Source organism: Drosophila hydei, unplaced genomic scaffold (assembly GCF_003285905.1).
Source record: "Drosophila hydei strain 15085-1641.00,03,60 unplaced genomic scaffold, DhydRS2 tig00008119-arrow-pilon, whole genome shotgun sequence".
In the NCBI taxonomy this organism is placed as follows: domain Eukaryota; kingdom Metazoa; phylum Arthropoda; class Insecta; order Diptera; family Drosophilidae; genus Drosophila; species Drosophila hydei.
Genome location: NW_022045830.1, coordinates 4,610,835 through 4,629,286, shown reverse-complemented (window position 1 = coordinate 4,629,286; position 18,452 = coordinate 4,610,835). Strand labels below are relative to the sequence as shown.

Here is an 18,452-nt window from a genome sequence, read left to right as displayed (position 1 = left end):
CGCAACTTTTAAAGTAATCAAATATACACATAAACTAAACAAAACAAAAATTAAACAATTTGCGTTTTCTCTTTGTATTTATATTTAATTAAAATTGACAATTGTCGTTGGCCACTAAAAACATCACAATATCAATTTTAGTCTTTCCATTACGTATACATTTTATAATTGATTGGAATGTATGGGAATACTAAGATATGTTTATATATGTATATAAAAATATTGGGAGCTACACATAATACTATAAGTACACTTTTCCTTTTTTCTTTGTTTTTGCGAAAGCTACAAAACAAATTACAGGACAATAAACCTGGCATAAATTGGAAGATAGTTCGTGGTCGTATATAGTAGATTCGCAATATCAAAACTTTCCACTTAACTAATAAAAAATTGTTGTGTGCGTATTAACGTGGTGCTTGGTCCAAACAGTGTTCGCAGCTTCAATTTAGATCGCCAGAGATTTCGGGAATAGCTGCTGCTTCACATAATCGTCAATCATTTCCATAAGCAATTCGCGCGTCAGCTTTGGGTGCTGCAGTGTATAGCCGAAGTCCTTCAGTTTCGTGTTGTCCAGATAGAGATGTTTATGATGCAATTGCTCCTCGTCCAAGTACGGTGTAAGCGGTGTATTGTCAATGCCATTGTGTTGGCAAATATCAGCCCAGGGCGCCATGTGCTTATCGTTGATTTCACCCACCGTGTCGCTTGGATAGAGCTGAAAAATAAAAAAGCAATGAATATTTAGTGATTAAATAGTCATGAGTCATCGACCAAAATTGATGACATACCTTTGTCAAATTGGACATAACAATGCCAAAGTATTCCACATTGATTTCAAAAATGTCCACTAGCAAATCGCTGATGCTGCCCTGCGTAGACGCTGAGTCATCCACAATGTTGTAGACCTGTCCAGCCGTTTTTGGACTCTGAGCTAATTGCCAAATCGCGGCACACACGTCGCTCACATGCACCGTATTGAGCCGCATCGCATCGTTCCACAGCAGTTTCATTGTCTCGCCCAGAAATTTGTATATGGCTGCTATTATAATGCGTGGCACTGTGAAGTAGTTGTAATGTTTGTTATACGTACAAATATACAAAACAGATTGTAATGGCGATTACGATTGCTGACAACGACGTCGACAGCGACTTACTTAAATAGCGCTTATCACCAATGCCGTAAACAATTGGTAGGCGCACCACCGTATAGCTCAGATTGTTGATGTGCGCCAGCTCCTTTTCGACTTTAAGCTTTTGCTTGGCCACGCCCGTCCAGGGCTCCAGCTTGCAGTCTTCTTTCAGCGGCGTTTTCTCGCTGCTGTTCACACAGCCCGAGCTGAGCTCCACAAATCGTTTCACCTGCTGACTGGCTGCTTCATTGGCACAGTTAATGCTCAGCTTGTAGATGCCCTCCTTATAGACGGCATCATCTTGGTTCGCACGCGTCTCGGCTGCGCAGTTGATGACCACATCCCAGCCTCGATTCGTTGTTGGGTGTGGTGCGAACGCCAATTTGCATGAGGCTGCAATACATAAAGGACCCGTACAAATGAAAAATCAAAACCAGTTTTAGCCGCTGTGTTAGTGTGCGTGAGTGGGTTGCATTATTACATACCGGCATTAATTAAATTCGCGCTGAAAAACTCGACTTTATCATGGGCGAAGGCCTTGGTTTGCTGCTCATTCAGCCAGGCCATTTGTGGCGGAGTCTTATCAACAATTCGTATTTCCTGCGTCAGCTCATTTTTTAACAAGTAAGTCACCAAGTTGCGTCCAATGAAGCCGCAGCCTGTAGATACAGTCGAGATAAGTCGTACTTATCGCTCAGATTGCACTTCCCCACTTGTACTTACCGCCCAAAATTAAAACAGTCGGTTTCTCAGACATACTGTAACGACACCAGCGACGACGACGAAACCAACAACGAGACTACGACGAATGACTAGACTCTTGCTTCTGTATCGTTTCAAAACCTTTAAATTATATGTAAACGGGACGCGAATCAAATACAAAAGCAAGCGTCAGGGCTGAAATGTTGTGTTTGTTTGGTTCGATAAGCCGATAGCATCTGTTATCGAGCTACAAGCATCGCGGTTGCTTCAACAAGTGAATGGTTCACTTCGAGTTTTTAAATTTATTTAAAATTATCAAAATCAATTTCTTCGTTAGCTGACCGAAAAACCTGGATATAATCCCAAACCCTTTTTAAACGACAGAATTCGTATATGTAAAATTCTAATTTTTACTATTGGCACATAAGGTAAAATATTTCCAAATTTTTTAGCTAGACCACAAGTCGAATTTTGGTGCTCTAAATCCATGAACTATTACATCGGCTTGCCACCACCCAGTCTTTTGCTCTGTCTCTTCAATACACACTTCGTCCTTGACATCTGTTGAATGTAAATTCAAAATGGCGATATCCTCATATATAGTTAATTCCTTGCAGCATTGCAGGTCCGATTTTTCCTTCTCATTCACATGCAACAAATGCAAATGAACATTTTTACAACTTCGGGGAAGCTGACTGATGACATCCTTAGGAAATAGTTTCCAAGTGTCAACCTGTTGCTCTTGCTCACTTGTCAATAGTTCCAGTTCCAGAAACACATTAGTGGCCTTCAGCTCTGTGGACCACAGCGAGTAGAGCTCCTCGCATGTGAGCAGCTGCAGAAGTGTTTGGTTCATTGGCCCATCTGGCATGGAGTGCAGATCACCGTGGTATTTTGATATAGATGCGTGTGGTATGTGTACTGTGTACGATTCTGATGGCATAAATGTATTATTTCCAAACAGAAATCGTAAACTTTTTACGGCTTTGTTTCCCCTAAACGTTCGTCGTATCAGCTAAAAAAATAAAATTTAAGTATCATTTATTTGTTACAATACTCTATGTTTATTTTTACTTCTCGCATATTGCTGATGGCATCCTTAGTCTCTTTAGCCAAGGAACGCTGCTTTTGTAATTGATAGTGATTAAAAGATTCTTGTTTATTTTCCTTGTGGTTATCCTCATCCCATTTGTTCACATAATATTTGTATGTTTTATACACGAATGGAATTTGACTACGGTGAAATAAAAGAAAGTCGAGTATGCTAATTACAAACTCCGCAGTGATTCCCGCTGTTAAGACGTCAACGTCTTGGAGCCTCAGTTCAATATTTTTAGTGTTTTGTGCCATTTGTTTACAGGCGGAACAATTTCGCGGGTTTCTTTAGCAAATAGACTTGAGTTGTTTAGGTTAGAGATGACAGTAGGCAAGCTATCGCTTTCATGGAACTAGCTTGTTGAAATCTCGATATATGACAAAAAAGATAATCGATATTATCTACATATTCAGAGGTTTTTGAAAAAATATTTATTTTAAATATTCATATTCTTATTTAGAAACTACATCTGGTGATAAAAATTTGTATTTACATTTTTATCAATAAAATAACAATAGAAATTTTCTTCTGTTGCTTACTTTAAACTCTGGCCGTTAATATAAGTGGAAAGCAGTTCGCGGGTAACGCTAAGCTAGCTGGATTAATTTTTATATTCGAGATGTCGGGAGTACTTACATTATAATGTAATAAAATATTTGAAAGCAATATAAAACCAAATCCTCGCACTAAATTTTGTCCAATGCAAGTACGTTTTCCTATACTAAAAGGCAAAAAATGTGGAAGATTCTTCTTCAATTGAAACTCTGGGAGATTCAGATTGCTTTGATTATCTCTGGTGCTTAGTAAATAATTATTTTCTTCAAACTCTATGCCGGAATCAGACCCCTCAGATATTTTTCTCTTGTCATTAAATGTTGATGTTCTTTGAGTATTTTTTATAGATTTTTCCTCTAAAAATCTTTCTGGCCAAAAGCTCTGAGGATTTTTCCAGCTTTCTTGACTCATATTGAGTATATAGTTGTTTATAAACACAATTGTGCCTTTAGTTACTCCAAATCCAGATATAACTGAGTCCTCGGTTGCCACATGAGGTACAATGGGAGATGATGAATAGCGCAAAACTTCAAAGATTGTGGCCATTGTGTAAGGCATATGTTCCATGTCCTCTAAAGTAATACTTCGCTCTCCCCTATTTGAGATCACATCTGCTTCAAATTGAATATGCCTGCCGATCGCTGGATCTTTGGCTATATATGCAAACACCAGCATTATCAAGTTCCCAACCGCTGAATGGCCACCGATAAAGTCTTCCAGCATGAAGATGATTGTATTACGGCACATATTTTCGTTCTCAATTAAACTTTTTAACAATGCATCAGTGAAATCGTTGTCTGGCTCCTCAGGATCAATATTCAGCTCTCGATGCTCAAGAACTCGATCCAGAATAAATTTTCGAATCGTCGTTGACCAATGTGCAATGCGATTTGTGTGCTGATTGTAAAATGGTGACAGCCAAGGCAGGAAATCCAATGGATGTCCTTGATTGATTTCCCAGAAGATTTCGTCAAAGAACCAGACAATTTTTTTAAATTCCTCATCGTCATATTCAAATCGCATTGAGCACATATACTGGATAAACATATTTGCACAGGCTGCATTTAAAATGGGCTTCAAAGCGACAGGTTGACCAGGTACAATAACTTTTTCCAGCTCCTCCAGTAATGTGTCAGCCTCTGCACATCCAATCAAGGACATCTTGCAGAAGTACGAGGACGATTCACGGGGAGAGCAATGACGTCTAGCTAAATTCCTTCGTTTCTGTTGCAATTGCGACCAATCGCACAGAGCTAAAGAGTTATTACGATCACCTCCAAACAGCTTATGATAGCGTAGAAAATCCGGTCGGCCACCAAAGAATTTTCCATTCTTATTAAGAACTTCCCGAATCAATTCCAAGTTGTTCACGACAAGGCAGCGCGTGTGGCCAAGAGTCAAGGAGTAAATGTCTCCATAACAATTTGCCAATGTTCCAAATCCTTTGAAGGGATTGTCGAACTGTCCAATTATGTCCAAATTGCCAAGGATGGGCCATGGATGTGGGCCAGGTGCCTGATGGAATGCACGTTTAACGATTGCCCCACTCGGCAAAACCATTTCCACAATTGCTTTTCTTTTGCTTTTAAATAATATTAAAATATACGACGCAACGAACAGAATCAACAGAAATGTGATGAAGAGATAAAACAATTTCAATAACATTGTGATACACAGGTATCTAAAAAGAGTTAACAGAATTCCATTAGAGCTAGGTGGATCGTCAGGTGTCTAAATCAATATCTACCTGTTGATAAGTCAGTAAGATATAACCAATCGCTAATAAATATAGCAACTGTTTGTGTTGCTTATGTTGTTATGTGTTGTTATTAGTTTCGGAACTTGAATATATTTAATATTGTTAATAATACTTTAATTCACTTCGTAAATGATCTTGCCATGTCGGCTTGTAATGTCCTTACTCTTCGTGGTGAATATGTTGAGTAGAATGTAACTTCTGTAATGAGATGCTATGTTAACTACGATGCCATGTTAAATAGTGAACATTAGCTATAGAAGCATAACTAAACAGCTGTTTATTAAATTAATCTAAAATGTTGATGGAAAATATTACAAATATGCCCAATTCGCATATGTGTATGAAAGAAAACTGTTCAAACTCATATTTCATGTTATGTTAATGTTTAAAAATCAGTAGGCGCCAAAGTTCGATTAGCATGCTGTGCAACCGTGCTTAACATAGAGTGTACACACTGGCAATGTAGCCGCAGCCAACTTCACGTTGGTTATGACTAGTAAAAATCTGTTTGTGTTGCCGACAAAATAAATTTCATTTTCGTCTGAAGATATTAAAGTAGAAACGCAAAATGGTAAATTAGCTCAGCAACGATTTGGGCTGAAAGCTACATTAACTGCTTTCGTTTTGTAGGGCCAAAATCAATCGGCACAGGGTGGCACTGGAGACAAGAAGGATGACAAAGACAAAAAGAAGAAATATGAGCCACCAATTCCCACTCGCGTTGGCAAAAAGAAGCGTCGCGCAAAGGGTCCAGATGCAGCCATGAAACTGCCACAAGTGACACCTCATACGCGCTGTCGTCTAAAGCTTCTCAAATTGGAGCGCATCAAGGATTACTTAATGATGGAGGACGAGTTTATACGCAACCAAGAACGACTGAAGCCACAAGACGAAAAAAACGAAGAAGAACGCTCAAAGGTTGATGACTTGCGTGGTACACCAATGTCTGTGGGCAATCTGGAGGAGATTATCGATGACAATCATGCAATTGTGTCGACATCTGTGGGCTCCGAGCACTATGTCAGCATTCTGTCCTTCGTCGACAAGGACCAATTGGAGCCTGGCTGCTCTGTCCTTTTGAATCACAAGGTTCATGCTGTAGTGGGTGTCCTGAGCGACGACACAGATCCCATGGTCACGGTAATGAAGCTAGAAAAAGCACCACAAGAAACCTATGCAGACATTGGTGGGTTGGACACGCAAATTCAGGAAATCAAGGAATCTGTTGAGCTTCCGCTAACCCATCCCGAATACTACGAAGAAATGGGCATTAAACCACCAAAGGGTGTGATTCTGTATGGTCCCCCAGGCACTGGTAAAACGCTTCTCGCCAAGGCTGTTGCCAATCAGACCTCCGCGACTTTCTTACGTGTTGTCGGCTCCGAGCTTATTCAAAAGTACTTGGGCGATGGTCCCAAGCTGGTGCGCGAGTTGTTCCGCGTTGCTGAGGAGCATGCGCCGTCCATTGTCTTTATAGATGAAATCGATGCAGTGGGTACAAAGCGTTATGATTCCAATTCAGGTGGCGAGCGAGAAATTCAGCGCACCATGTTGGAGTTACTCAATCAGCTAGATGGTTTCGATTCTCGTGGTGATGTTAAAGTCATCATGGCTACAAATCGTATTGAAACACTTGATCCAGCGCTTATACGTCCGGGACGTATTGATCGTAAGATTGAGTTCCCATTGCCCGATGAAAAGACCAAGCGCCGCATTTTCACCATACACACATCGCGCATGACGCTCGCCGAGGACGTGAACTTGAATGAGTTAATTATGGCAAAGGATGATCTGTCTGGTGCCGATATTAAGGCGATTTGTACAGAAGCTGGGTTGATGGCGCTGCGTGAGCGTCGCATGAAGGTGACCAACGAGGACTTTAAAAAATCAAAGGAGAGCGTTTTGTATCGCAAGAAGGAAGGCACGCCCGAGGGATTGTATTTATAAGTCAGTTCAATTTTCAGTTAACATATATTATAATTCCTAATCACACACAAGCATTAAACCAGGTTAATCTTAATCTATCAAATCATTTCGCTTGTGATTTGAACAAATTTGTTGTTGTGTGCAGTGCATCGGCGCAGTGTTCCAATAAATTGTCGACATAGGCATTTTGTTTTTCGGATACAATGCTAAGTGGTTCGCTTTGATGTTCTAAATACTTGAAGTGGATTTTATCTGTAGCTTTCGCCAGCTTCATTTCCGTGTATGCCAGGTGCTCCTTTGCTAGATTGTTTTCAATGTTTGCCTTTGTAAATGTCTCATAAAAAGCTGAAAACTTTGTTAGTTCCATGCCAGTTTTTAATCCATCTGCATAGCCTTGATCAAAGCTGCTCTGGAAAATTTGTTCGCGTCCATCCGCGATTCCGTCGGCATAATTAATCTGGAAACAAATTATTTTTATTTGCCATATGTTTAGTTCAGTACAATGACAGCTGATTTTATTAACAGTCTCTTGCACTTAACAGACTGCTTCTTTTTAATAACAGACGCTGTCCGTGGTGCAGGCAAGCAATTTGGTTCAAAGCACGCTTTTGTCATACTTTTTCAACTTTTTCCTGAATTCGCTGGTAATTATTTCTGTTGACGGCTTTAAAATCAGTTTCATCATCAGAGCTGTGTGTTTGTGACATTTTGTGTTTGTACAAACGTAAGTTAATGTAAAATTACAGCACCACAATTATTTTTCAGCTATAGAAAACAAAAACATTCGCGTGTATGCGTTGCTAGAACTTAACAGCACAATATCAGAGATGCTCCTCTTTTCGAAAACACTCCACACTTCACTACCAGCAGCAAATGATTGTACATTTCGTAAAATTCGTTTATAGATCAAAATGGAAGCCGAGGTCGCTCAACTGTTGCTCGCGGTAATCCAAGGAATTCCAGGAGGAGCGACAAATGATGACCTAAGTAAAGCGTTATCAGATATGCCCGCAGGCTCACGGGTTGAGGGCTTGAATGTATTGTTAAAGCAGGGGAGCATAGAAATTTTGAAGAAAGGAGATAAACTCATTTATCGTGCCAAGGATCCGGAAAAGAAAAGTGCACTGCCCAAGGATGCCGATAATGAAGAAAAGGTGGTCTATAGTATTGTTGAAGAGGGCGGCAACAAAGGAATTTGGATACGGGATATACGCATGAAGTCTAATTTGAATATGACGCAACTAAACAAAATCCTCAAGAATCTGGAAACCAAGAAACTTATTAAAGCCGTTAAATCTGTGAACGTAAGTAAAGGATATCTATAAAAAGAAAATTAATCAATTTATATTACCATATTAAAGGCAAGCAAAAAGAAAGTCTATATGCTGTACAACTTGGAAGCAGATAGATCTGTGACAGGTGGCGCTTGGTATCAGGACCAGGATTTTGAAGTCGAGTTCGTAGATGTGCTGAACCAACAATGCCTGCGATTTCTTCAGATGAAACGCGAGGGTGCCGAGAAGAAACGTGATGGACCGCTGGCATTTAAACAAATGTCCTGCTGTACTGTGAAGGAAGTGCACAAATTTATTTCAGATTTGGGTATTAGTAAAGTCAATCTGGATGAAGATGATTTAGAGACAATATTGAAAACCGTTGTATATGATGGAAGCGCAGAACGTATTCTACAATCAGATGGCACGTACGTTTATCGTGCGGTAAATTTACCTCTACCGGCACCTGGTTTGGTTCAAATGCCGTGTGGCATATGCCCTGTGATCAAGAATTGCTCCAATTGTGGTGATGTAACCGCTATAAATTGTCAATATATGAACGATTGGTTGGATTAAATATGCAATGAACTGAAATTTCTTCTATTCCTGTTACGTTAATTTAAATTTACTTAGCGCGCCTTCGCCATTTCCGCAGTAAATAATTGCACCCCGTCTATCGATTAATCGTGAGCTCGATAAAAATTGTCGACCAGGAAACAGTATAAATACGTGGCTGTCGATTCTGTTGTTGTCTCGACAAAAATTCCAGCAAAGCTAAGCACATAATTAAAATTAATTTAGATGTATTCACATTAAATATGCGATAAACTCTATACGAATTGCGACTGTTAGCTCTAGTGCTGTACAAAGATAAACTGCAAAGAACGACAATAACTACTCGGCCTCCACAATGGGACTGTGCAAGTGTCCAAAACGTTTGGTGACAAACCAATTTTGCTTTGAGCATAGAGTCAATGTCTGTGAGCACTGCATGGTACAGAGCCATCCAAAGGTAAGTTCATACATTGGCCAAGATATTTTTCACTTTATCAATCTCTTTCAGTGCATAGTGCAATCGTATTTGCAATGGCTACGTGATAGTGACTATATATCCAATTGTACGCTTTGTGGCACCGGCCTGGAGCAGGGTGAATGTGTGCGTTTAGTGTGCTACCGTAAGTATAATTGTATGTTTTGTGAAAATCGATCAACATTCAACGAGTTCATTTAGATGTTTATCACTGGGACTGCTTGAATGCACGCCAAGCCGGTCTGCCTGCCAATACAGCGCCTAGTGGCCACCAATGTCCGAGTTGTAGTGTGGAAATTTTTCCAACATCGAATCTGGTTTCACCTGTGGCAGATGCACTCAAACAATATCTGGCGCAAGTGAACTGGGGTCGAAATGGATTGGGTCTTGCATTGGTAAGCACCCAACCAAAGGGCATATATATATAATGCTTATATATTTACAAATGGACTTTCAGCTTTCGGATGAACAAAACAATAGCTTCAAGGCAAAAGCTATTAGTGGCCAGTCGGCTGTTACCAATATTACCAAAGTGCATCATCATTCCACTGGAGAACGTGAGCGTATGAAACCGAATGGGGGCATTGATGGCTCCAGTCCACATTCCGTTCTTTTAATGGATGCCTTTAATCCGCCTAGCTCTGGTGACATGCATGGTTTGTTCAAACTTCTCACCTTGTAATCGCTTCTCTTAAATATATTCAACTTTTCTTTAGGAACTAGCAGCAGGCGTCCTCTGCTGCCCCGACAGTCGCCAATTGGCGGCACCGATCGTGATGATAATAAATATCAGCGCCGTTCACCGGCTGAGCTTTTCTCGCGTTGGACGCGTCGTTTTTACGCACCATCCTCGCGTCCACCTTGGCGCCGCACTTGGTTCTTGGTACTCAGTGGCATTTTAGCCTTCATTATGTTTATATATATAATGGCAGTGCTGGGTCGCGGCGGCGGCAACGATAGCTTGGATGACAGCTGGAACAATCCAAACCCCAAACAAAACCACTACGAATAAGTATATATATGTGTGTAACGCGTAATCATATATCCGAAAAGTCCTTCCCTCTGTTAAAATCAAAACTTATTTATGTAACCCAAAATATTGCAAAAGGAAACTTAATATTAAGCTTTCTTAATAACGTTTTAATCAACATGTGGCTTTTGCATCATTTGCACGCCACTAACTTTAGGTGAATTTTTATTTTTACGTTTTGGCGCATCCAATACCTCGTCGTACTCGTGTAGCTTCTTGGCTAGGAAATACATCTCAGCTAGCGCTATAACTAGAGCCACAATGACGCCCAGTAGAATGCGAAAGCCAAAAGGCAATGGACCAATCATCAGATTGACACCAAAAAAGCCAAAAGTAAATCCAGCTGCTACCGAGAAGATGAACTGGGCCACAGCTATAATTTGCTTATTAATGCTTTTTACTGCAAGAGAGAGATTTACGATGTTTAACAATTGAGTTTAGAATAGAATTTGTCAACTCACATTGATAGGCAACTGTGTCCTCTGGAATATGCTTAAGTGAAGCATCAACATTTTTGGTCATTTTGTGATATTCGCGATTTTGTTGCTCTTCGCGCAGGCGCTGACAACGCGCTTCCAGCTCCGGATTGCGAGGCTTCAACTCATTTTCCGGCAGGATAAGCTCGCAGCTTTCAATTAGCTCATATAGAAATACATTAGTTACATTCTTCTGGCGCAGTTCGATTAATATTGAGTTAAGAAAGTGCAAATCGTTCAGATATAAAAAGTCGCCAGTAAGTGGCTGGGTTTGTGCCTCTTCCTCTTTCTCCTCTGGCATTTCATCAATTTCTTGAACTTTTGAAGGCACATCTGGCAAATTTGCAGTCAGTTTATCCAACAGCTTAACATCGATTTGTGGTCGCTTACAGACTATCTCATTGTCTTTTAAGATTCGAGTACTTTTTGGTATGCTATATCCGTTTTTCTCTAGGACTTTGGCCAAATTGGCTGGCAGCTCTTTTAAGTGTTCCTTCTGCGCGCCCAATAAGTCCAACAGTTTCTTGGATGGCCGGAGACGAACGCGAGTGTCCACGATAGTTGACTTCAGCATGTTGTAGATTAAGTTATTTGCTAATATTTAACTTTAGCTGCAAATCCGAATAAAGTTCTGCGATTTCCTCCTCTTTTTCCTCGAATGAATTATCAATACGTTGATAATTGTGTTTCAGATTGTTCATAAACTCAGCTTTGCGTTGCTCACGTGCTCGTCTTGCCTCCTGTAGCTCAACGCTCGGCTGTGCAAACAAAATTATATATATATAAATAGACCTTTATTATTGTTTAAATATACGCACTTCTCGTTCAACTTTGGCTTTCTGTAGCAGTGTTTCAACGCCGTTTAGCAAATTGTTAACAGCTGTTGCAAGTTCAGTAAGACTTTGGTTACCTAATGTAATGCAACGCTCGGAGAGATCGTACTTCAGCGAACCCACAATTTCGGTGACCTGAAAAAGTGACTCGACTTCGCTATCGTTGCGTTTTAGTTCGAATTTATCCAAGAATGTGTCGATTTCGCCGTTAACAAATACTCGATGGTCTAAGATGCGATGCGGCACTTTGTATAATTCTGCAAGAGTCAAATTTTTACTTAAGTCGTCTTCCAGGTAAAGTTCTGAAAAACACGTACCTCTCCCAACTTGGCTTATCATTATTTTTCTTCACAAAACTCAAAATTTTTTACTTCTGTCACATGAGTGGGTCAACGATATAACAATCATTAATCGATATATGAATACGATATGTAAATATAACATTGATGACTTTCCCATAACAATATAATAACGAAAATTAAAATTGGAATTAAGTGTTTTACTACCCAAGGTAGTTTGTAACCATAAAGCAACGTAATTCAAATTTTAGACATAATTGTTAAACTCAAATTTTAATTTCATGTCATTTCACGAAGAAAAATCGATATCAAACCAAAGAAATATATATCGATAGTTGTAAATACAACTCATCTGCATTAGCAGCGAATGCGACGTGCAGAAAGTCATCCACCATCTGCCGAATTACAATTTTATAAATTTTTATAAAATTCCTACAATGAGTGAAGAGTTTAAACTGCCAAAACGGTCGCGTAAGCGTACGCGTGATGTAAAGCGGAAAGCACGACCTGAACTCGATGGAGATAACGCGTGGATAGCAATGCGTTATTTTGAGAAGTTCGAACCATTTTGGGACTTCGTGGATAACCTGGAAAGAATAGACAATGAAACTGTAACATGTGATGAATTCATTGAACGGTTCGAACGCCCATATCTGCCGGTAATAATAACTGGCTGCGCTGACGGCTGGCTGGCGCAGGAAAAATGGACGCTCTCCCGCCTGGCAAAAAAGTATCGTAATCAGAAATTCAAGTGCGGCGAGGATAATGAAGGCTACAGCGTTAAAATGAAAATGAAATATTATATCGAGTATATGAAAGGGACGCGTGACGACAGTCCGCTCTACATATTCGACAGCAGCTTTGGCGAACATCATCGCCGACGCAAGCTGCTCGAGGATTATGCGGTGCCTAAATATTTTTGTGATGATCTCTTCAAGTATTGCGGCGAGGAGCGCCGTCCGCCATACCGATGGTTCGTAATGGGCCCTTCTCGATCAGGCACCGGCATTCATATAGATCCGTTAGGTACTAGTGCATGGAATACACTAATTCGTGGCCACAAGCGCTGGTGTTTGTTTCCAACGCACACGCCCAAGGATTTGCTTAAGGTGACCAGTGCCATGGGAGGCAAGCAGCGAGACGAGGCCATCACCTGGTTTAGCACCATCTATCCTCGCACCCAGCTGTCCTCGTGGCCGCAGGAATACAAACCCATCGAGGTACTTCAGTGTGCTGGCGAAACGGTATTTGTGCCTGGTGGATGGTGGCACGTTGTGCTTAACTTGGACGACACCATTGCGATAACGCAGAACTTCTGTAGCTTTACGAACTTTCCTTGTGTGTGGCATAAGACGGTGCGCGGTCGACCCAAGTTGTCGCGCAAATGGTTGCGTGTGCTGCGCGATCAGCGTCCGGAGTTGGCTCAGATAGCCGAAAGTATTAATATAAATGAGAGCACTGGCTTTGCCTCCGATAGTTCAAGCAATTCAAGTTCATCCTCCTCGTCCAGCAGTTCCTCATCTTCTGAGACGGAGGCTGACGCCGACTCAAATACTGATAGCGGCCAAGAAAGTCTTACCGCAAAGAAAAAGAAGAAACGGCGGATGGGCGGGAGCGGAGATGGCGGCAGTGCCACGGCCTCATCGCGCTCTTGATGTCGGCACAAAGCGAAGAGGAATGGCCTCCTGCTGCGGCTGTTCCATCGTCAACTGTTTTTCTGTCGTCGTATGCCACGTTGTCAAGGTCCGTGTGGCCACCCATCCTGCCGCCACAGCTAGCAGGGATAATCCAGACCCTGATCAGCTCTGCATGTTTTAGTAATATTTTTCTACATAGTCGAGTAATTAACGATGTTGCTGTAAAATAAAACTTTGAATTATCAACGGCTTGGCCCGATAGCCGCTTAATATTAGCTCCAAATAGTCGATTTTTTATTTAAATGCCAGTTGATCCGTCAAGGATAATTAGCCAACGACTTGAATGCAACATAAATAAATTCAATATATTTGTAAAAACCTAAATTGTGTTTTACTGCTGGAATATATTCGAATTATTTTAAAAACCATTCAATTTTCTTTATACAAAACTTTATCATTCTTTTTATTATTTTTTTTAGAATTTGCGTTTTTATAAATTGTTTTCCATGCAACTTAAAAGATGTAGAGCAACAAATCGTATTGTTCGTGAAAAAGTTGATGGCAATTGAAGAAACGAAATCAAAAATATTACAGACATTTTCAAATGTTTAAATAATAAAATTTATTTATGGAACATAAGCAAGCACATGGTCCTTAAAAAATCACCTTTAATTCGCTACAATTTTTTATTCATACATAATTATTTTTAAAAGCTTTTCCCACGCATTCCTCATGTTATCCCGTTTTTATGTTGTTTCTTGTTTTTATTATTATCATTTATTTTGGCGACCTGCGTGTGTTGAATTTTGAGAAGTTTTTGCACTTTGTGATTTTAAAAAATATTGTTTTGCTTTTCATTCTTATTTATGTTGTTTATTTAATTTAGTTCCTTTTTGTTTTTATATTTACGATTTATTGTTTATCATTGTGTAAAAATTGAATATTGCGCTTGCAGCTTCGAATTGCTTACTGTTTCTGTTTTTGTCCATTCTGAATTTAAATCTTGTTGTTAGCCAAGTTCTCGGTTTGTGTTTTGTTGTGTGATTGGTTGTTGTTGAATTCAGTTTGTTATTGTTTGTTTATGTTAATCAAGACTTAATCAATATACTGCGCTAACCAACGGAACCCTTCGCCATAGCCCTGTCGCTTCAGCACAGAGCACATGAACAATTCCAACGGGCGACCAGGCAAGTCCGAGCGTGCAACTTTGCCCTGAAAGCAACAAATGTAGATCAATTGATTTAATTATATATTTAAAGTAAATGCATACCTTGCCGGTCGTTAACTGATACAGTCCAAACACATTTCTCAGCTCATCTTCACTGGCCGCGCCAGGCTTATCAATTTTGTTGCCCAATATGAGCACCGGGCAGTTGGACAGCGCCTCATCTGTGAGCAGTGAATCCAGTTCGTTTTTGCTCTCCTGGAAGCGACCGCGATCCCAGGCATCTATCAAGAATACGATAGCATCCACAGCAGGAAAGTAATCCTTCCAGACACGACGCGCTGCAAGAAACCAAACATTGCCAGTTATTAATCAATCTGAACAGAATGGAGGTGCCATTGCCATCAGTCACGATTGTAGTATCATTCAATCTAAGCGTCTTTCACTCAAAACAAACACAGCTCTGTCTAAAAATCACGCGTAACGCTGTCAGCGTCATTTCGTTCTTTAGGCTTTTAATATACATGTACATATTAGACGTATATATGAGCTGCGCCTCGCCCTACCTCGCTTATCAATAAAAGTTCATATACACATGCAATATATATATATATATATTTGCCAGTCGCTAGACAGTTTCCGCCATCTAACGCTTACCAGCATGATTATATGGATTCGTTTATACGTAAAAACTTGAACATTTCTTATAAATGTATATATAAATATATATTTGTGCACTATGTACATGCAAGTGCTTTTATTCGTTGTTGATAATTTGCAGTTATTATATTTGTTTTTGCTATCTAGCCCGTGTGCTTGACATAGTGTTTTGTAACAGTTATTCTAAGCACAGTGGTTAAAAATATGATATTTCCAAATTAAAATAATTATTTAATATTTTTAAATTTAAATTGTTGACAAATTTAAGTATTTTTAAAAGAAAATTCTTTACACGCTCATTTATTTTAAATCATTTTTATATCCCATCTATGGTGTGAAATCAAAAATAATCTTTTATATTATTTCTATTTTGGTTAGGAGATGCCCGAATAAAAATTTTGTCGAAAAACTCACAAAAACTCGGTTAATTCTGCAATCATCTCAACTTTTCTAATAATATGTACGTAATTTTCTGAATAGTTTAGATGAGAAAATGTGAAAACCTTTCTTTCCTGATTTATTACTTCCCTAGACAAATCTCGATCTGATTTTGTAGGCACAGTAGGGAATTTACAATATAGCCAACAGTAGATAGTGTAAGTAAAATATAAATATTTAATATATAAATTAGTTTACTACCTATAGATAATCACGTATATAGATATATACAATTTTGTTTTGTTGTTTTGCATATAGATTAACGATGACATATTTTTACATATCTTTAAGCACTGCGTTGTGACGTTGTTGTTATTGTTTCTGAAGAGTGAACGCAACAAATGGCAAAATTTACAACGTGTTTTTTATTTGCAAGTATATGTGTGCGTGTGGGTGTGAGTATGTGTGTGTGACCCCCTGCGCTATATTTTACGCTGATTATTTTGTTGTCTTTGTGCTATGTATGTCTATGCGCTTTGTGCTATATTTAGACGAAGAGCACGTTTTAACATGCGCAATATTTATGATTTTAATAAGTAAACTAAGATGATTGAATATTTAATATATCTTCTGAATGTTTTATCTCTTTACGGAGCTTTACTTACCTTGAGTGTGGCCACCCAAGTCGAATGTAGTGAAACGCATATTTCCTATGGACAGCTCCTCAGATGCTATGCAAATCAGGGAAAGAGAATATAAATGAGTTATACCATAATCTGGAGAAGGTGAATGTTCTACTTACTTGGATGCAGTGTTGGCACATGTTGCGCCAGCTTATCATCTTTGAGCATATGCAATAATGTGGTCTTACCAGCATTATCCAAGCCAAGGAACAATAGTTTGCCGGACTTTTTCCATAGACCTGCGCATTGTAAATGTTGATTTAGTGATTAATAATATATTTCAACAAAAGCCCTGGCCGTTTGCTTGTCAATGTTAATGTTAAGGTTAAACTGCGTTTCAGTTCCGACTTAACGAAATCGACATTGATTCCAAATCAACAGCTTCACCAAAACACACGCACACAACTAAACGATTTCATTTGCTTTTGTTGTCTGCTTCTGTTATTGTTGTTGCTGCTGCTGTTTCTGTTTTGTTGGCAAACGGTCAAGAAAATCGCTCATGTAGCAATGTCAAATTCCAACTGGCCCAGACACTTACCTAAGTATCCCAGAACACCCGTGAACCAGTCCCAAATGAACATCTTGGCTTGTGCTGTGGTTTCTTGCGGGAGTGAGCTTCAGTAGCAAAAAGGCTGAATGTGTGTTTATTGGGGGGAAGTGCGGTGCGATACTATAAAAAAAATAGATATATATATATAAACAAAAAAGCATATAATTTTCGTACAAATCAACGAAATGTAGATGAATTAAGTAAATATGCGTGACTAGTTTAACATTCAGTTGCGACACTGTTATTTTTTGTTATTCATAATCCATTTGCTATCGCTCGTAACCTAAATGCTAGTTTTTAAATGTATTAATTTCGAAGCAGCCTTGACATAAATACATTCGGAAAATACCGCGACAGTTATTGCGTTCAGGAAGTAATGTCTGACCGATTATAATTAGGTTAAAAACCTGTTTCAGTTCTTTGTCAAGCTCTCTGGGCAACACTTTCTTTCTTTACAAGTATGCGGTTGTATATATATATATATATATAAATGGTTGTGAGCGGCTACGGCTTTGTCTGCATGTGTGTGTGCGCGTGTACGCTGTATTATATGTACGTGGTTAACACGCATAAAACTTTGTAATTTTCATTTATTTGAATTTCGTAATCTCGCACTTTGGAGCTAGGCATACTCTGTGTGCCCCACAATCATTTCAATTTGCCGCACCCTTGACGCTCGCGCCATACCACTTATTGGTCTGGGCTCATATGTATTAAAAAAACAGCAGACATGACAATCTGATTTTGCACTACGTGGACACACATTTATAGTTGCCTCTTATTTTATGCATTTGATTGCCTGTTACTCTCGTGTTGCTGCCACGTTACTTTGCAGCACTAACTAGAATGGATCGCTGTATTATATGTAACACTATGTGGATGCGTTAAATGCATTTTTCGTTTATTATTTACGAGTTATTATTATTTATTACTTTTTCTGCACACGTTGTATCGAATCGTTCGGAATAAGTTCAATCGAACGACTCACTAAACTGAACAAGCGATTGCTGTTCATCTAGTTCGTTACGTATGTGCAGTAGCAGATGGCTAACATTTAATCGCACTGTTATTAACAGTGGGGCACAAAATGTTTGTGGCTCAGCTGTTGTTAGGCATAACCAGCTTTTAATATTACCAAATTGCAACTATATGTATGTTGATGATCAAATAATATAGCTTTTGCTTTTAATTTCATATTCAAAGGAAAAGTTATTCATATCCTTATCGATGTGCTATCGATGACTTTTATGCATACCGATTGTACCAGCG

At 39.3% G+C, this 18,452-nt stretch overlaps 11 protein-coding genes across 15 annotated transcripts; 4 read left to right on the top strand and 7 right to left on the bottom strand.

Moving 5' to 3' along the window:
• Positions 1-108: 108 nt before the first annotated feature.
• LOC111598276 lies at positions 109-2,034 on the bottom strand. Its single transcript, XM_023313453.2, has 5 exons — positions 1,854-2,034; positions 1,616-1,789; positions 1,155-1,523; positions 789-1,057; positions 109-715 (listed from the first exon to the last, which is right to left on the bottom strand). The coding sequence occupies exons 1-5, from the start codon at positions 1,885-1,887 to the stop codon at positions 446-448; spliced, it is 1,116 nt and encodes a 371-aa protein (XP_023169221.1). The 5' UTR covers positions 1,888-2,034; the 3' UTR covers positions 109-445.
• Positions 2,035-2,213: 179 nt separating this feature from the next.
• LOC111598270 lies at positions 2,214-3,260 on the bottom strand. Its single transcript, XM_023313447.2, has 2 exons — positions 2,907-3,260; positions 2,214-2,847 (listed from the first exon to the last, which is right to left on the bottom strand). Exons 1-2 carry the CDS (start codon positions 3,180-3,182, stop codon positions 2,281-2,283), a joined length of 843 nt encoding a protein of 280 aa, XP_023169215.1. The 5' UTR covers positions 3,183-3,260; the 3' UTR covers positions 2,214-2,280.
• Positions 3,261-3,315: 55 nt separating this feature from the next.
• Positions 3,316-5,251, bottom strand: LOC111598269 (cytochrome P450 307a1-like). Its single transcript, XM_023313446.2, has 3 exons — positions 5,231-5,251; positions 3,468-5,164; positions 3,316-3,397 (listed from the first exon to the last, which is right to left on the bottom strand). Exon 2 carries the CDS (start codon positions 5,146-5,148, stop codon positions 3,469-3,471), a length of 1,680 nt encoding a protein of 559 aa, XP_023169214.2. The 5' UTR covers positions 5,149-5,164; positions 5,231-5,251; the 3' UTR covers positions 3,316-3,397; position 3,468.
• Positions 5,252-5,683: 432 nt separating this feature from the next.
• LOC111598355 (26S proteasome regulatory subunit 4) lies at positions 5,684-7,271 on the top strand. Its single transcript, XM_023313566.2, has 2 exons — positions 5,684-5,813; positions 5,873-7,271. Exons 1-2 carry the CDS (start codon positions 5,811-5,813, stop codon positions 7,187-7,189), a joined length of 1,320 nt encoding a protein of 439 aa, XP_023169334.1. The 5' UTR covers positions 5,684-5,810; the 3' UTR covers positions 7,190-7,271.
• On the bottom strand, positions 7,188-7,875 carry LOC111598250. Its single transcript, XM_023313414.1, has 2 exons — positions 7,786-7,875; positions 7,188-7,625 (listed from the first exon to the last, which is right to left on the bottom strand). Exons 1-2 carry the CDS (start codon positions 7,873-7,875, stop codon positions 7,272-7,274), a joined length of 444 nt encoding a protein of 147 aa, XP_023169182.1. The 3' UTR covers positions 7,188-7,271.
• LOC111598358 (probable DNA-directed RNA polymerase III subunit RPC6) lies at positions 7,724-9,036 on the top strand. 3 transcript variants are annotated; one of them, XM_023313571.2, is made up of 3 exons: positions 7,724-7,812; positions 8,074-8,472; positions 8,530-9,036. In XM_023313571.2, exons 2-3 carry the CDS (start codon positions 8,080-8,082, stop codon positions 9,016-9,018), a joined length of 882 nt encoding a protein of 293 aa, XP_023169339.2. In that variant the 5' UTR covers positions 7,724-7,812; positions 8,074-8,079; the 3' UTR covers positions 9,019-9,036. The 3 variants fall into 3 exon arrangements, with proteins under 3 accessions (XP_023169339.2, XP_023169338.2, XP_023169337.2); XM_023313570.2 differs by having other exon boundaries at positions 7,729-7,812; positions 7,934-8,472; XM_023313569.2 differs by lacking the exon at positions 7,724-7,812 and adding an exon at positions 7,813-7,892.
• Positions 9,037-9,128: 92 nt separating this feature from the next.
• On the top strand, positions 9,129-10,600 carry LOC111598357 (zinc finger protein-like 1 homolog). The gene is made up of 5 exons (XM_023313568.2): positions 9,129-9,454; positions 9,506-9,617; positions 9,674-9,867; positions 9,930-10,128; positions 10,189-10,600. The coding sequence occupies exons 1-5, from the start codon at positions 9,353-9,355 to the stop codon at positions 10,482-10,484; spliced, it is 903 nt and encodes a 300-aa protein (XP_023169336.1). The 5' UTR covers positions 9,129-9,352; the 3' UTR covers positions 10,485-10,600.
• LOC111598359 lies at positions 10,592-11,566 on the bottom strand. The gene is made up of 2 exons (XM_023313572.2): positions 10,964-11,566; positions 10,592-10,902 (listed from the first exon to the last, which is right to left on the bottom strand). The coding sequence occupies exons 1-2, from the start codon at positions 11,550-11,552 to the stop codon at positions 10,613-10,615; spliced, it is 879 nt and encodes a 292-aa protein (XP_023169340.2). The 5' UTR covers positions 11,553-11,566; the 3' UTR covers positions 10,592-10,612.
• Positions 11,554-12,224, bottom strand: LOC111598360 (biogenesis of lysosome-related organelles complex 1 subunit 5). Its single transcript, XM_023313573.2, has 3 exons — positions 12,129-12,224; positions 11,797-12,068; positions 11,554-11,736 (listed from the first exon to the last, which is right to left on the bottom strand). Exons 1-3 carry the CDS (start codon positions 12,148-12,150, stop codon positions 11,566-11,568), a joined length of 465 nt encoding a protein of 154 aa, XP_023169341.1. The 5' UTR covers positions 12,151-12,224; the 3' UTR covers positions 11,554-11,565.
• A 199-nt stretch (positions 12,225-12,423) lies between these two features.
• On the top strand, positions 12,424-14,118 carry LOC111598356 (bifunctional arginine demethylase and lysyl-hydroxylase PSR). The gene has a single exon (XM_023313567.2). The coding sequence runs from the start codon at positions 12,548-12,550 to the stop codon at positions 13,763-13,765; it is 1,218 nt and encodes a 405-aa protein (XP_023169335.2). The 5' UTR covers positions 12,424-12,547; the 3' UTR covers positions 13,766-14,118.
• Positions 14,119-14,523: 405 nt separating this feature from the next.
• LOC111597850 (GTP-binding protein SAR1b) lies at positions 14,524-18,211 on the bottom strand. Of its 3 annotated transcripts, none has more exons than XM_030224759.1 (6): positions 18,116-18,211; positions 17,172-17,303; positions 16,753-16,872; positions 16,616-16,681; positions 15,018-15,253; positions 14,524-14,959 (listed from the first exon to the last, which is right to left on the bottom strand). In XM_030224759.1, the coding sequence occupies exons 2-6, from the start codon at positions 17,212-17,214 to the stop codon at positions 14,843-14,845; spliced, it is 582 nt and encodes a 193-aa protein (XP_030080619.1). In that variant the 5' UTR covers positions 17,215-17,303; positions 18,116-18,211; the 3' UTR covers positions 14,524-14,842. The 3 variants fall into 3 exon arrangements, with proteins under 3 accessions (XP_030080619.1, XP_030080621.1, XP_030080620.1); XM_030224761.1 differs by lacking the exon at positions 18,116-18,211 and adding an exon at positions 17,947-18,076; XM_030224760.1 differs by lacking the exon at positions 18,116-18,211 and adding an exon at positions 17,358-17,490.
• Positions 18,212-18,452: the final 241 nt, after the last annotated feature.